This window comes from Mycetomoellerius zeteki, unplaced genomic scaffold (assembly GCF_001594055.1).
Source record: "Mycetomoellerius zeteki isolate Tzet28-1 unplaced genomic scaffold, Tzet1.0 scaffold62, whole genome shotgun sequence".
Lineage (NCBI taxonomy): Eukaryota > Metazoa > Arthropoda > Insecta > Hymenoptera > Formicidae > Mycetomoellerius > Mycetomoellerius zeteki.
This window is the reverse complement of record NW_017257632.1, coordinates 2,843,821-2,859,813: the sequence shown is the minus strand read 5'-3', so window position 1 is coordinate 2,859,813 and position 15,993 is coordinate 2,843,821. Positions and strand designations below refer to the sequence as shown.

General features: G+C 36.3%; 1 protein-coding gene across 3 annotated transcripts; it reads right to left on the bottom strand.

Moving 5' to 3' along the window:
- Positions 1 to 4,302: 4,302 nt before the first annotated feature.
- LOC108728630 (zinc finger protein Xfin) lies at positions 4,303 to 15,993 on the bottom strand. Of its 3 annotated transcripts, XM_018457313.1 has the most exons (11): positions 15,173 to 15,993; positions 12,217 to 12,348; positions 11,679 to 11,886; positions 11,176 to 11,590; positions 10,364 to 10,833; positions 9,922 to 10,250; positions 9,580 to 9,839; positions 9,189 to 9,459; positions 8,886 to 9,068; positions 5,553 to 8,802; positions 4,303 to 5,423 (listed from the first exon to the last, which is right to left on the bottom strand). In XM_018457313.1, exons 1-11 carry the CDS (start codon positions 15,380 to 15,382, stop codon positions 4,669 to 4,671), a joined length of 6,483 nt encoding a protein of 2,160 aa, XP_018312815.1. In that variant the 5' UTR covers positions 15,383 to 15,993; the 3' UTR covers positions 4,303 to 4,668. The 3 variants fall into 3 exon arrangements, with proteins under 3 accessions (XP_018312815.1, XP_018312813.1, XP_018312814.1); XM_018457311.1 differs by having other exon boundaries at positions 4,303 to 8,802; XM_018457312.1 differs by having other exon boundaries at positions 4,303 to 8,802; positions 11,691 to 11,886.

Sequence of the window (15,993 nt, the reverse complement as noted above, 5' to 3'; positions counted from 1 at the left end):
ATAAACGAATTTATTTAGAATCGTACATATTATTAAATATAATATAATATATTATATTTATGTTATATTAATATTATATTTTTAATATTTAAAATTTGTCATTTTGTCCAATAATTTGGTCATGTCTACTAACTATTCACGAACTAGTATATTTACCTTATAAGCGTAAAGATTTTATTTTCTACGTGTAATATAACTTTTATTATAATATTAGGAAAAATTTCTCTGTCATTATACGTACGATTCTATTTAACATTACAGAAAAAAAAGTAATGTAACAGAGTAATTTAAATTTGCATAGAATATCCGCATGAATCTTTTTATTTTTTTAAACGAAAAAGACACGACCGTATCGCTGCTCCGCTCCACTGCTCAATATTAAACGGAGCTTGGAAAAGATCAAAGATATTTTATAATACTCCTGGAATATAGAGGTCTAAGTCCCAAGAAATTTGCTAGAGATCGAAAAGCTTTAAAAGCTTGATGATGTATTTTCTTAAAAGGAAAAATTTACGATATACTTATCGCAAAGATAAGTACGAATGGAGCGATTTTAACAGCTGTAGTTTTTATTATACGTAACGAGAATCTCGTCTCTCGAAAATAGATAGAAATGTCTATGTTTACAATTTATTCATTTGATGAGGAGGAAACATCATATCAATGATCACACGATTGTCGTTTTTATACTAGCGAGAAATTTGCTATTTGTCCGTGCGTTGTTTAAAGGTAATTTATTAGCGTTAGTGTTTCTTGCCAATCGTTAAATATTAAATGTGAGTAACGCAATCTGTTTGTACATATTTTAATATCTACGTGACGTTATGTAAAGATATCGAGCTACTATATGTTGATATTCATTGTTCGCGAAGCAACCAGAAATAAAAACAAGAAATTCTGTAATTAGAATAAACTGTCAATATGGTATTATACAGACTAGTCTTAATTGTATTATATAGAATAGACCGCATAACTGTAAAAATCACAAGTAAAGCGAATTAAATTTTTGAGAATGAGTTTATAATTTTAAGAAGTGTTTCATAAAGTTTAAAAGAGAATCTCATCAAAGCAATTGCGAAAGAATTTCAAGAATTTCAATTATTTTCAAGAATCAGCGAATCCTGAAAATATATATCTCTAAATTTAAATAATATATTAAACAAAACTCAGGAGTACGTTTAACGTTTCAGACATTTTGGAAATTTTAAACTTTTTTTTTAATAGAAGTGACAATGGCCAAAGTATGTATTTATCTTTTTCATATATGAAATATGATCATGATATCATACAATCGTTTTGTTACGTGTGTATTGTGTATATACTATATGTATATATACTATATGTATATACATAAAATTCTATGTAATGTGTCGATCGTAAGCAATCCCATAAAAAGTAAAATGTGAATATTATATATACAGCCTATATATCTTAATGCTTGCAAGAAATTCACATTTTCACAAATGGTATAAATCTCAAGAAAAATATTTAAAAAATTTAATATATTTTACTTGGAAGGATATAAATAAATAAACTAATCAGCCTAATGTGTGATTATTTTCTCGAACATCACCATTCTTCACGAAGATTAAAATATAATAGTAAAGATAAGATTAGAATACCAAATAATGAATATAATTGAGTGCTTTATAGATAGAAAACTATAATTTTATTGAATATTTAATATGGCACACGAATGAGAAAATCAATATCCTTCATAGACTTGCTTTGTCAAATTAGAGTAGTTTTATTGACGAAAAATAGACATAAGCTCTAAAATTTAACGTGTATATTTCCTCGAAATTTCTTCGCTTTTGATATCGCATTTAAGATGACCGAGTTAGGCACACGTTTCCGGCCTTAAGGCTCTGGACTAGTTTGCTGCAGCTCTATTGAATTATAACATCAGAGGCAAGAAATCAGATGTAATTTCTTCTTACAGCGTACGTCAAAATAAATGAAATATTTTTCCGGGAGAAAATGGGCAATCTTAACTTATTTATTGTTAACTGATACAACGACATTTCATTGTTCGTTTATATTTTAGAAACTTAACTTGCTTTAATAATTTTTAAGTTTATATGTTACATATATTTACGTAATTTGTATCCACCGTTAAACTTTCGCTTTAAAAAAATCGATTCTAAATTCTATTATTCGTAGGAAAAATAGCATTAGAAATTATATGCGATGTATATATGTAATTTTTTATGTACATACATAGTCATCAATTGCGTATGCTTTTACGGGAAAGGAAATATGTTTAGAAAGGATAAAATAAGAAATCCATTTTGCAAAAACACATGGAGAATAATTATTGTAATCTGTGAATTGTGAACAAATATAGAGAATGATAATTTGTGATAAATTATACATGTAATATTCCCTTCGCATGTCTGTATTACACAATATATATGATTCACGCTCCATTCGTGCAGAGCAAAGAAAAGCTTCGGACACGATATTCACATTGATTCCATTTCTGTCTCGTTAATTTTTTTCGTCGCGATTAGAAGTTCTTCCAGACAAAATAATTTTCATGCACGCTTGTGTAAGGCAAATTCATATACAGTCGGGTTGAATATGTAAACAATACATATTCGCACATAAATTATGAGTGTACTTTATTCTTATAATCATTCTATAAACTTAAAATGCAGCAATAGTCGCATTTAGTGGCACTAACTCGTGAACATTAGCAATTGTTATATAAAAAAAGGGATTTTAAACGATATGGAAATACTGGAACGATATACGTATACCTATAAATATTATGGATTTTAAATGAACATACATGTATGTGCGTATGTACTTATACAAACATACATGTATGTACATAGGTATGTACATATATATGTATGTATAATATATACACACTTCTTTAAAATCATAATATTTAAGGATAGTATAAATTTTCATATTTATGATATTTAAATATTTTTCTAAATGACCAACACTCCAATTTTTACCTCTTCTTCCCCCCTCTGCAATATCAAGTAGATCGTTCACATACAATCGTATAATACGGATGGCAAATCAATGGTTTTCCTTCGTAAAGAGTCTAATGTATCTTAGAAATTACTTTGGAATGAATATAATAAATAATAAGGAAAAACAGAGATCGCTGACATGTTAGAAACGCTATTTCTAAAAATTCAACTTTTTTTATCTAATTTTTTGTCAGTACGCGCCTATAAAAATTGCGAGATTAAAAAAATCTCAATCTAAATGATTCTCTCTTCCATTGATATTCAATTCTTAATCGAAAACATTCGACTGAATAATTGAGAAAATCTGCAAGACGGTTAAATTATAATATAATACAAAGCAATTATCATCGCATTAATCTCAACTAATTGTAAATATTTGTACGAGGTACGCTTCTTTTCTTTAATATATAAGTCTTCAGTCACATCTGTATCGTTTGACATACACTCATGCACTCGCTCATGTACAAACACGCTCGCATTACGTAACTGTACAGATTGATCATTTAAAGCTATTATTCACATTAATTCCTTTATTTCTTTCTTCACTTCCATAAAAAATATAGCGAGTGTGCATTATACTTCTTTTTTATTACACTAAGAAAAAGAATCCTGAAAGATGCTAAATCTTGAAGGATGCTAAATCTTGACATAAAATGTATATAGAATTTCTTTATTATAATATATCCGACTTTCTTTATGCATCTAATTCGATTTTAGTACAGTTCTATCATCATTTGCTAATAGAATCAATTTGCACAGCAAAACACAAGAAGTTGATTTGAAAAATTTTAATTGGAGAAATTAGGTATTTGCGTGATCGCGTACAAATGTTACTTTAGAAATAACACGTTTTATTCAACGTTTTTTAATGTTCATTTTAGGCATATTTTTTTTTTAATTAACAGTCTTACTTTCTGTATGCATCTTTTAAATGATTAAAATCGTCATTTTTAAAAAATATTGTACAATTTGAGAAAAAAAATGATTGTAACGTGGTTTGTGTAGATTTTGATCCTCCTAGCATCAATGACAGGACTAAAAATGATCATTAAGTTCATAAATTCGTGACCTATTGTCTAGTGGATGGCATTTCACGTGAATAGTCGGAGCATATTATTGTCAAAAAAGTGTTATACCGATATAAATAAACGATACTTCGTAACGAATCATTGATATCTATTAAATATTGGAAACTAAAAAAAGATACTGTAAATTATAGCTTTTACAATAATCTAAATAACGTCTTATATGTATGTATATATATATATACACACACACACACATATATATATATATATAGTACAATGCTTAATAATTCAAAATTGTATTATTCTTCGAAACGATTGATTAATCGGAAGCTTGCAACATCGCACAAGTTGTGAATGAATGCAAAGTCCCTGGCAGATCAATGAAAACAAAACGTTTTCCATTGGAAATTGTTGCAATTTACTCTTTCTCTTTCTCCCTCTCCTCCCTCTTTCTCACCCTTTTTTACGCAGTTTATTAAAAATCCTCCAAAGCTATAAGCTATAAGCTTATTCTACTATACAATATTCGTTTTTCAAGGTACATATGTATGTAATTTCTTTTTTTATAAGGATCTTAATTTCATATTAATTATCTTACACTTTATTACAGATTTATTATCCTAAATCTTCCTCCGTTTGGCACTCGTGTCCTACTGTTTTTGCACATCACTGTTGTTCTCCTCGATATCATCCTGCATACTATCTTCGTTTTCCGATGTATCCTGAACGTAGGACATACTACCTTGCATCTCATCCGTCTGCATGACGTCGGTTTCGTTTCGCGTTGCATAATCCTCTTCCTCGATCTCATAAGTGTTCTCTGGATAAATATACTGTGCCGCTTCGATATTAGAGTCCTCGTTATCGATATCTAACACGTTTTGTTCTATCAAAATTTGATTACCTTCCGCGTCATTAGTCACCATTAACACAGTTCCGTCCAGATTATGCACCTCATGCACTTGGTTATCTCCATCATCTTCTCTGTTGTCCACTACGTTCTCATCCACGGAATCTTCCTCGAAGTCACTTTCTATTTTTACTTCTATTTTTACGTACTCCTTATCAAGTTCCTTACTTTTCTCCATATCCCTGTTTCCAGCGTCGGAGTTGCAATCACCATTATCGATTACGTTATCATCCAAATTCTCGTCCCATGTTACGGGCAAATCATTGTTATTAGCCGCGAAGAAGTTGACTGCATTTGACACATTGTCCGTGTCATTTGGTATTTCGCACTCCTCTAGATCTTTAGCTATACTCAGCGAAACCATTGGACTAAGCTTGTGCCTCGTACGATCTGTCGTACCGCTGTGTTCCTCAGATTCGTTTTCTGGTAACAAAGGCATTATTGGACTTAACACAGGCGGTCCATCGTCGTCATCTTCATCCTCTTCTTCTTCCTCTTCCTCGGCTGCAGCTTCACCCTCATCCTCATCCTCATTCTCATTCTCACTTTCAGCTTCACTCTCAGCCTCATCTTCAGCCTCATCTTCAGCCTCATCTTCACCTTCATCCTGATCACCTTCTTCACCATCTTCTTCCTCTTCTTCATTTTCATTATTTTCCTCATCATCTTGCTCATCGTCATCGTCTTCGTTATCAGAGTCTACATCGCTCGTCTCAGCTTTAATTTGTTGCAGCTTTTCGACATGAAATGCCTCAAATTTATCGGTGCCCATGTTTCCAGGTGCATTAGAAATCAAAAAATCATTTAAATTACTTGATGTAGTCTGTTCTGCAACCGTTGCTATGGATGTAAGATCGGGTTTCTGATCCTCAATATTTATCTCCATTGGCATATTCTCTTGAATACCGTCACCACGTATCCTGAATCTATTAATATCGTTCAATTGTACAGTTTCCTTTTGCGTTGCGTCCACTTCCGTTTCATCCACATCTGATTCATCATCACTATCGGAATTACATGATACACTATCACCACTCGCTCTACTGGTAGTTCTCGTATCAGATTCATTTTCGTTTTCATTCTCTTCCTCCTCTTCCTCTCCTTCTTCGTTTTCGTTTTCGTCTTCACTCGAACTACTATTACTATCGCTGTCTGAATCATCACTATTTTCCGAATTGTCTTCTTCACTATTTTCCGAATTATCTTCATCGTGAATATCCCTACTTCCTTCACCTTCTGATTCGAAGTCTGCTTCCTCCGCTTCCTCTGCTTCCTCAATGACTGATGTCTCGTCAGCGATTAAACTGCCCTTCTCGTCGTTGTCATTCTTTGCATTATCTTCATCTGCCACTGTATTATCCTCAAACTCCGATTTGACATTGCAGCTCGTTGCATGCTCGGTGAGTTTCTCCTCGCTTGCAAAACCTTGTTGGCATTTTTGACATCGGAAGTTTCCAATATGGATACTCATGTGCAACAGCAATTTACTTCTCGCGTTATGATATCTACCGCATGTTTTACATGTGAAATTATTGCCCTCCGGCGACAAAACGGGGGCATGCTCAGCTTTCAGGTGGTCGGCCAAGTCTTGGTAAGATTTACACAGCTTCAAACATACGCCACACGTAACAGCAGCTTCAGCGCGATGGAAACGAATTAGATGTTGCCACAAATGCTTCTTGGCGGGCCATTGTTTACCACAAACTTCGCACGTACACTCGGTATTGGTCGATTCATCATACACCTTGCGTGAGTCTTTTCTTGAGCATTTGCCGTTACCCGTCGTCTTCATCTGCGACAATGGCATAAGATTCGGCACAGGTTTTTGGGCTGACAATTGCAAATTGATGTCTTCAAATAGATTGAAGTCGGGAATGTTCAAGTTGGATTCGTTCGTAAGCGATGCCGGTTCTTCTCGTTGAATCTGATTATTATTTTTCAGATGAGACTCCAGAATTGATGTCGGAACATTATTCGGCATGTCAAATCTACCTATCGAGTTTCGTCGTGTACATACATTGATGTGATTCCAGAACAGAGTCTTGGTAGAGAATTGCTTTTTGCAATTCTTGCATTCAAAGTTGTTTCTATTTCTCATCTTGCGCTTGCCATCGCTATTATCCTTTCTGAATTTCTTGAACATACGGACGGGGTCTGTATTATGGACGTTCTGATAATGCTTGGCGAGAGTGTCTGAATTGAGGAAGATCTCGGGACACATCTCGCAATCATACGTATCGTTTGGCGATCTTCTACGTTTGCGAGAGTCGTTCGAACTTTCGTCGCACATTTCTTCGTCAAACTCCAAATCATCCGGTTCCTCCTTCACAATGATATCAGGAGTCTCGTAACCCTCCCTCTTTGCACCAATATCCATTCTATATTCGAAAATAGCTAATTGGTCCTTTGGAACGTTATGCACATGTTCGTAGTGATTGCGTATATCATTCTCGTCCGTAAAAACGGCTAGACACTGTTTGCACGTCAGGAAAACTTTGCCATGACACTTCTTCGTGTGATCGAAAGCCTTCCATTTGGATGCATATTGTTTACCACATACCTGACACGTGTTTGGTTTGGAGAGAACGCTGCTATGCACCGCTTCAACGTGCTTCTTCAAATCTTTGGGATCCTTCATTGGAATGAGACAGACCCCACAGGATACGCCGATCTCGTTTCGATGCAACGATAATACATGCATCTTCAGTTTCAGTTTATTTTCCACGGTGTCACCGCAAAAATCACAAACGTCCAAGTTGCTATGATATTTGTGATCTTTTCGATGAGATTCCAAATCTTCTTTGGTGCGGAAAAGTTTCTTACAGCTCGGATGGTCGCACGTCAGATCCGGATGATCCATATGATTGATACGATTGTGTGTCATGATGCCCAACTTGGAAGTGATCGTCTCATTACATAAATGGCAAGTATATGTGGTATGATGATTCTCAATATGTTTCTGCAGACTCGCGCGATCTTTGAATATCCTCTCGCAGGCCCGGCAACGAGTCAACAATGCCCCAGGATCTTTACGATAGTTTTGACAACCTTTCATGTGACGTCGGAGCAAGTAGCGTTTATGGAATCCCTTATTACATTTTTCGCAATAATGCAAGACACCGTCGTCTGCACTCAAGGATTTGGAAGTGACGCAGTTTTGATTGTCCTTACCCACTGTGGGCATGAACCTATGAATCTTTGCAATATGTGCTGCCAGATGATCCCTTGACGCGCTTGTCTTTGCGCAGTAAGGACAGGTCACGTCTGTGTGTCCTTTGTGCACCCTATTTACATGTTTCCATAAGTGTGACGTTCTGCCATAACATTTGTTACACAAATCGCATGGGAAAAGGTTGTGCGTTATCCGTCGATGATTACACAAACTGTCTAACGTCGTGAAACTGAGTTCAGGGCACTGCTCGCAATTTAACTCTATTTCTGAAGCGCCATTACTGTGATCAGGTTTCACCGATTCATTGGTCGTTTCATTGAAACTGCTATTATCGCATGCAGCGTCCATAGCCGCCTCCAAGCCATGGATCTTTCTATGCCGAGACATTTTCGATTTATTGGAATATGGTCTACCGCAAATATCACAACAGAAATCACCACTGGTTAGTGGCCAATGTTTCGCTTTAACGTGTGCGCTCAATTGCATAACATCGGAGAATACTTTCAAACAAACGCCACATATTAGAGGCACTGTGTCCGCATGTACGCCCATCACGTGTTTCCAATAATCAACGCGAGTAGGCCACAATTTTCCACATATCTCGCAGGTGTTTGGCGAAGGTCCTTGTATCGCATGATGCTGAAGATGTTCATTACGTAACGATTTCGTCGCAAATATTTTTCCACAATTTTCCAATTCACACTAGAACAATGATACGGACGAAATTAGAATAATGTATAAAATAACGTGATAAGAATAAGTTTTCTTTCGTTTCTCAAACTTACTTTAATAGAAGATTCATTATTATGTGTGTTGTTGATATGCAACCAACGTTCCCATTTGCTCGAATGTGAACTACCACATACCTCGCAAACAAAAAACAAATGATACTGCGCTCTATTACCATTGCCATTGACACTTAAAGTATTTCCACTGCCTGCAGCATCTCCTAACGAAATCTGATCAGACTGTAACAAAAGAAAAGAAAATTTATACTATTTAAAAAATTTAAACTATTTATATTATTGTGTTTACTAAAAATAGTTGCAACTCTTATTAAAAAATTAACATGCGTTTCAAAATATTACCTTGTGAGCATTTCTCTGATGTCGTATAAGATGATCCTCAGTTGGAAAAGATTTGTAACAAATGTAACAATCAACCTTCTCGCCATCTTCTCCGTCAAAATCTAATACTTGTTCATTGCCTTCGTTACCATTCAAGTTTTCATTATAATAATTACTGTTCAATTGTACAAAACTTGCAGGATCATAGGCAGGATCGACATTATGTATCGAGACATGAGTGATTAGCTTTTTTCTCGAGTCATGCTGTCTACCGCATATCGTGCAACTATACCTGCATCCATAATCGCATATTTATAAGCACTGATTTATTACATTTTGTATAATGCATACTAGCGTACATTTCATCACATGAACTAATGTAAAAAGAAAATAGACGAGAATGTAATTATACCTTCTTTGTTCCGAGATTAAAAGCTTAGATCTTCCGTGATACATAAAGACATGATTTTGAAGTTGTGTATTATTAAAGCACATCTTTAAACACACTCCACAGGTAAATGCTGCATATTCCTTGTGCATTGCTCGTATATGCAGCCATAATGACGCTCGATCATTAAAATCTCGCTTACAAGTCTCACATACAAATACCGTTTCGATTTCTACATTCTCATGGTTGTTTTTATAATCCTTGTCATCATTCTCTAAATTTATCTATTTAACGTAATAACATAATAAATTGTAACAACGTCTTTATAACATAATAAAAAGTACAAAATAAAAAATTTATCTTTACCTCAGGTGACGACGAGATCTCTAGTGGATCTTTTATTTCACTTTGTTCATAAACGCTGACGTCCACTTGATCGTTCCAATTTTGAGACATTACTGTTGCCTTTAGACACTTATCACTGTCGATGATAGGAGTAGGATCAACACCATGTAACACTGTAATGTGTCTAATTAATGAAGATTTCAAAACAAAATCTTTGTTGCATAGTATGCAAATATATGGCTTTTCGGCATCGTGTCTAATCTCGTGTTCTTTTAAACTCTCCACTGATGTAAAACTTTGCGGGCAAGCTTCACAATACCATCTTTTCTGAGGATTTGCCTCGCCTTCTTCTAAATAACAACACATTCAAAATTAGACAGTTTTATTAATTCCATGTGACATTCTTTCAGTTTATTGTTGCTTTAATAATCATTAAATTAAATAATTAATAATTAAATTTTACCTGACTTAACTATTTTTTTCGGCTTGCCGCTAGACGTCGAACTATCATCATCGAAATTCCGTTTTAAATTGTCTCCTTTAGTCAGCGCTTGTTTCAATATGGTTAACTGTGGATTTTTCGCCAATTTAGCCTCAGCATTCTTGAAGTCTTTATTCTCATCTATATCCAAATCTATACTCGAGACGTCGGATGTATCGGCGAAAATTTTATTATTCTGTGCTTCGGTTTGCCCTGACAAATCTGTACGTTGTTCCTGGATGCATATCTGACGATGCGCATTGAAATCTGTTAGATCCGTAAACACCATCGGACATGTTTGGCACTGGTAACGTGTTTCCGTACGCGTAAGGGGAACCGATAATTCTGGGGGTGGTGGTAGCCCAGCATGTCGTGATTTTATATGTTCATCGAGATTATATCGCGTTGAGTATATACGAGAACAGTACGCACACGTTACTGCAGGATGTCCCCTGAGGTAAGAAGACAAATGTTTAATATTAATTAAAAATATCTTTAATGTCTCCTCAAATGTTGACAAAATGATGAGCTACAATAATTATGAAATCGAATTATTAGAACTACATAATTTTTAGGATTACTTGAGTCTCTCTCTTAGGGAAACGATTTTAATAAAATAATGTAATTAGATTTTTAAATTAATTCTGATGATATTATTTCAACTACTGTAGATAAATTTTTATTCAGGCTTGTCTTAATTGGAAGTTTTGACTAAAAAACTGTAACAATGACATCGTTATACATCGTAGACAATTTATATCGAAAATAGTAACATATTATTGAAGCTCACTTACCGATGCGTTGTAGAAACATGCCCCCAGCGATGCTTCGCAGTAGAATACGATTTATGACAAAGATCACATTGATACGGTCGTTGGTATGAAGTATGGTCGTCGGTAATTACTCTTTCGCCAATCACATCACCCTCACCCACGTGAATCCTCGCATGCAGAGACAAGTGACCCTTGGAACTGAACGCTTTGTTGCATAGAGAACAGACGTAGACCTCATGTTGTTGTGACGTATGTGGAAAGACCGTGGTATCTTGAGCAGTCGTGGTATTCGTGTTGTTTGTATTGCATTCCTCTTCATTTTCTTCGGTTACCATCGGGGTCATTTCCAAGAAATCGCTAGGATTCGTCTCCATGTCCATTTCGTATGCCATCTCATATTCCGATCGCCGATCTTCCGAATCGTCGATCACTGTGGCTTTATATTAAAATAACACATGTCAGCGATAAATTGTTTCTTTTTCGAGCAAAATAAGAAGAATCGAGTTCAAAATGTGCGAGCGTACCTTCATCCGTACCTTCACTTGTGTCAAGAATCTCTTCGATCTCGGGATCTGCTTCACCATCCGAATTTAATCTCGGTGGTGTACCCAATGCTGCATTGGGATTGACTACGGGTGCTTCCGGGATAAGTACTGGCATATTTTCTTTTTTAAGAAATACCGTGTGCATCTTGTAGGATTGCGCAGTGTCATTTGCACCGTCATCGTTCACCTATGATATAACATGCAGAAAATTTTTTTACAAATCTGCAAATTATAATATTCTATTTTTGTAATAATTAAGATTCTTTTCTGTTAAGACATACAAGAAATAACTATTGGATTATGCAATATACTGTGAAATATTTTTTTTTTTTTATAAAATGTCATATGTTTAATGTAATTTTCAAACTAGAGAAAATTGTAGAATACAAATCCAATTAATTTCAAGAATAATTAGTAATATACTGTTTAAATACGTTTTAATTTATTTATCTTATTTTCATAATAAAATTCAAATTTTCAAGGAGCAAATGTAACATTCGCAGATTCGCATACTTACACCTTCCTTCGGCCTATTTCTTTCCAACAAAACAGCTGCGTTAACACACGCAGTCCTAAAGTCATAGAAATTTTCCAAGTTGTACATACATCGATAACACAGGACTTTTGGCAAATAATCATCTTCCATTATCTGAAACAGCAATTTCGACATTTTCGTCAAGAGTGCGTTTAAGTTTTACATTAGTGTAGATGATCTAATATCTTGATATAAATCAAATTCTTAATTTGTCTTTTGTTAACAGATATCTGCAAATATTCCATTATAAATCAACGTTAAATTGGTAATAATATTAAAGAGACGATTAAATTAGTTATTGAACTAAGATTTTGGCAATGATCCATATTTATGTAAAATAATAATAAATACATAAATATAAACAATAAGATTAGAAATAAGATTATGTGAGTACATCACCTAAAAACGAAAAGCGCCACTTTCGGTCAAAGTTAGATGTTAACTAATATATGTATTTTTATAAAAATGAATTTATCTCAATTTATCAGAAATATGACTAATAGCAGGTAGAGAAATATGCGTCTATCGAAATATCTCTCTACAGCACATATTATGAAATTATTCGGTATGGATTCCGATCGAATTACTCAATTATTTCCTAGATTTCTGTTGTATTTTCTAGGAAAAACAATCAGAATTCAAACAGTTTCATAATATGATCCCAGGAATATTCCGTGGATAAATTTATTTTTAAAACATTAAAAAATTTTTTTCTTCAGACATTACATTGAAAACTGTAATAGAAGATAAATAATAATGCGGATGATAAAACAAGAAACGAATATGAAAGAAATTTCATTAACATTTTAAATCCGTTTTATTATTATTTATTATTCACACGTATTGCTAATTTTTACAATATCCTGATTGTCCATTACAGTAAACATCTATCTCAAAAATTGTTCAATTAAAAAACAGCGCGCTTTAATCTTCTAATTAGCTTCATGGATATAAATTTTCATTACACTTTGTACATCATTATCTTAATTACCATAAAACGCTTTTTTATTCTAAGTATGTTTAAGTTTCGCGAGACACATAAATTGATGCTTTTACGTCATATTTCTCTTTTTTTTTTTCACAAAGAATAGAGATGCAACTTAAAAAAGATCGCGTGTTTCGTACAGTATTTCTTCCATCTTTCGATTTAAATGCCACGTGCTCGTGTGTATAACCGAAATTCGTAACACGTGGATTTCGATTGTGTACACACGATTCGGTAAAAATTTCATCATGCACGAAATAACAACAAATAACGTCGATAAATCGATGCAAGTGATAGTCCAAATATAGGAGAAAATTCGCAAATCGGAACGCGATTACTTGTCGACGACGCAATTCTCAAGGTATGTTTTTTAATAGTAAACTCGATCGTTATACTGGATCAGTGCACATTAAAAACTGCTTTACATGAAGTATCTGAATACAATGGCACAATATAATCAACTTTGGACACACAGAACTAATACTCTATTAAATAATGTGACGATATCATTAGTGGGCATTTAATTGTTTAAAATATGCTTTTAATTCAAATCTGCTAATTTCGTGTATAGCAGCTTTTAACTCTCTATAGCTCGAATTTGTTCGTGGTTATAAAAAAAATATATAATGTAAAAATTTTTATTTTTAAAAATTAAGTAATCAACAAGATATCGATATATTAGTGTGTGACTTCAAAGTCACACCGGGTTATAAAGGATTAATATGCACTGATCTAGCGTAATGGAAATGACTGAATTCGCTAGAAGTTTCACAAAATCTAAGTTGATGCTTTTATATCATATTCTCTCTTTTTATCAAAGAATAACCGCGTTCAGCAGAAAGAGCAGCTTTGCAACTGTTGTAATATGTCTTTTGATACGATTGATCTTTCCCTTAAAATTCCTGGATCTAAATATTTTAAGTATATAAACCAATCAATTTTACAACAGTTGTAAAGTTGCTTTTTTGTTAAAGGTAATCTATAATAGAGATGCACCTTAGGAAAAAGATAACGCGTATCGTGCGATGCAATTTTTCCATCTTTCAGCTTAAACGTCGCGTGCTCGGGTAGACAATCGACGAAACTACAACGTGTGGGATCCGGTAAATCCCGTTGGTCACGAGGACGAGATTAACAACGAGCTGCAACGATAAACCGGTGCTGCGAGGGGATGATACACGTGACAATGGAATATTCAATTGTAGCAGGAAATTGAAAATAAACCGGAACGCGGTCCGCAGTTACGCTGACAATGAGTTACGCGTCGACGAGGCGACTCGACGACGACGATAACGCACGGCGACGGTTAGATCCCGTGGAGGAGCACGTAATACGTGCCGTAGCGGCAAACAAAATGTCGCCAGTGCGTCGCGCGACGAAGCGTGCCTCCTTGCGTCAGGCCGACCTCGCCGTCGCAACGTCCTCGATAAGCGATGGCCAACCGGGTGGAATTCGTCACCGAGAACGCTCTCGCTGAACAAGCGGATGAGCGAGCGAGATGGCCGACGGTGACGACGCGGCGGCGGGAAGAAAACCTTCACCCAGTAACGCCCCGTCGACACCGAACGAGTCGTCCGTGAATCTGCTCTTCTCTCTCTCTCTTTCTCTCGCTCTCCTCACTCTCTCTCTCTCTTTCTCTCTCTGTCGCTCTCGCACATCGTTTGCCTCTCCGTCTCTTATCGAGAGAATGAGATCGAGGACGAATCGTGCAGGGCCACGAAGTACCAAGGGAGGTCACTCAGAAAAGTAAACGAAATTGAGAAAGAGAAAGAGAAAGAAAGAGAGAGAAAGAGAGAGAGAGAGAGAGAGAAAATAAGGGACGCTAGGAAGACAAAATAAGACGGAGAAAAGAGAAACGGAGAGAGAAAAGGAAATTGATGATTGAAGCGAGTCCCACAAGGAACAGGATATCTTAGCATGTCGCAAAGAACGCGAACAAAGAGGAGGACTTACCTTGAACGGCAAGCACGTTTCAATCTTATCAACGAGCTGACGATTCTTGCCTTCCTGGCCAAATATGTGCATCCTAACAGCGTCGTAGGAAGCGCACAAGCGACACAGTTCGTTATAGTTCCTTCTCGGCTCCGACGCCATCGCTGTCTCGATCCTCGTCGTTGACGTCGACATCGACGTTGTCGTCGTGATCGTCGATATCGTCGCCATCGTTATGTCGCCAAGTCTCTCGAGAAAGCTCCGCGTCCCTCGCACGCCTCTTTCTCACTCTCGCAAGTCGCACTCTTTCTCTCTCCCTCTCTCGCTTGCTCCGTAGCAGCGTCGCCGTCGGCGTCAGGGAGCGACGCACGGACAACGTTGTCGCTTCGCTATCTCCCAGCCGGACGTAGAACGTACGGGAACGAAATGACGATAAACGACGTAGAGGACGTATCCCCGCACGGTTGTGACGCTGCCTGGGACGAAACTGACCGTTGCCGATTCCTCGCCGCGCTTCCTCTCCCACCGACGAGATCCCACGCCTCGTTCGTCTACCTGCCTGAGACGCGCCTACGTCCCAATCCGCTCGGCTACCTGCCTACCAACCACCGTTGGCCAAGGCTACGCGTCGAGTCCCTGCCGCTTCTTCCATTGCTCGGACCGCATCTTTCGAGACGCTTCCGTCACCGTAACCGTCGCCGCCGTCGCTATCGCTGTCGTTGTCGCTGCCGCCACCGTGATGCTCGGCTGCTCGGCTCGCTGCGATACCGCTCTACCCGGGATAGGCTAGGCAACACGCACTGCCCTGCACTGCACCGCTCCGCACCGCACCGTACCGTACT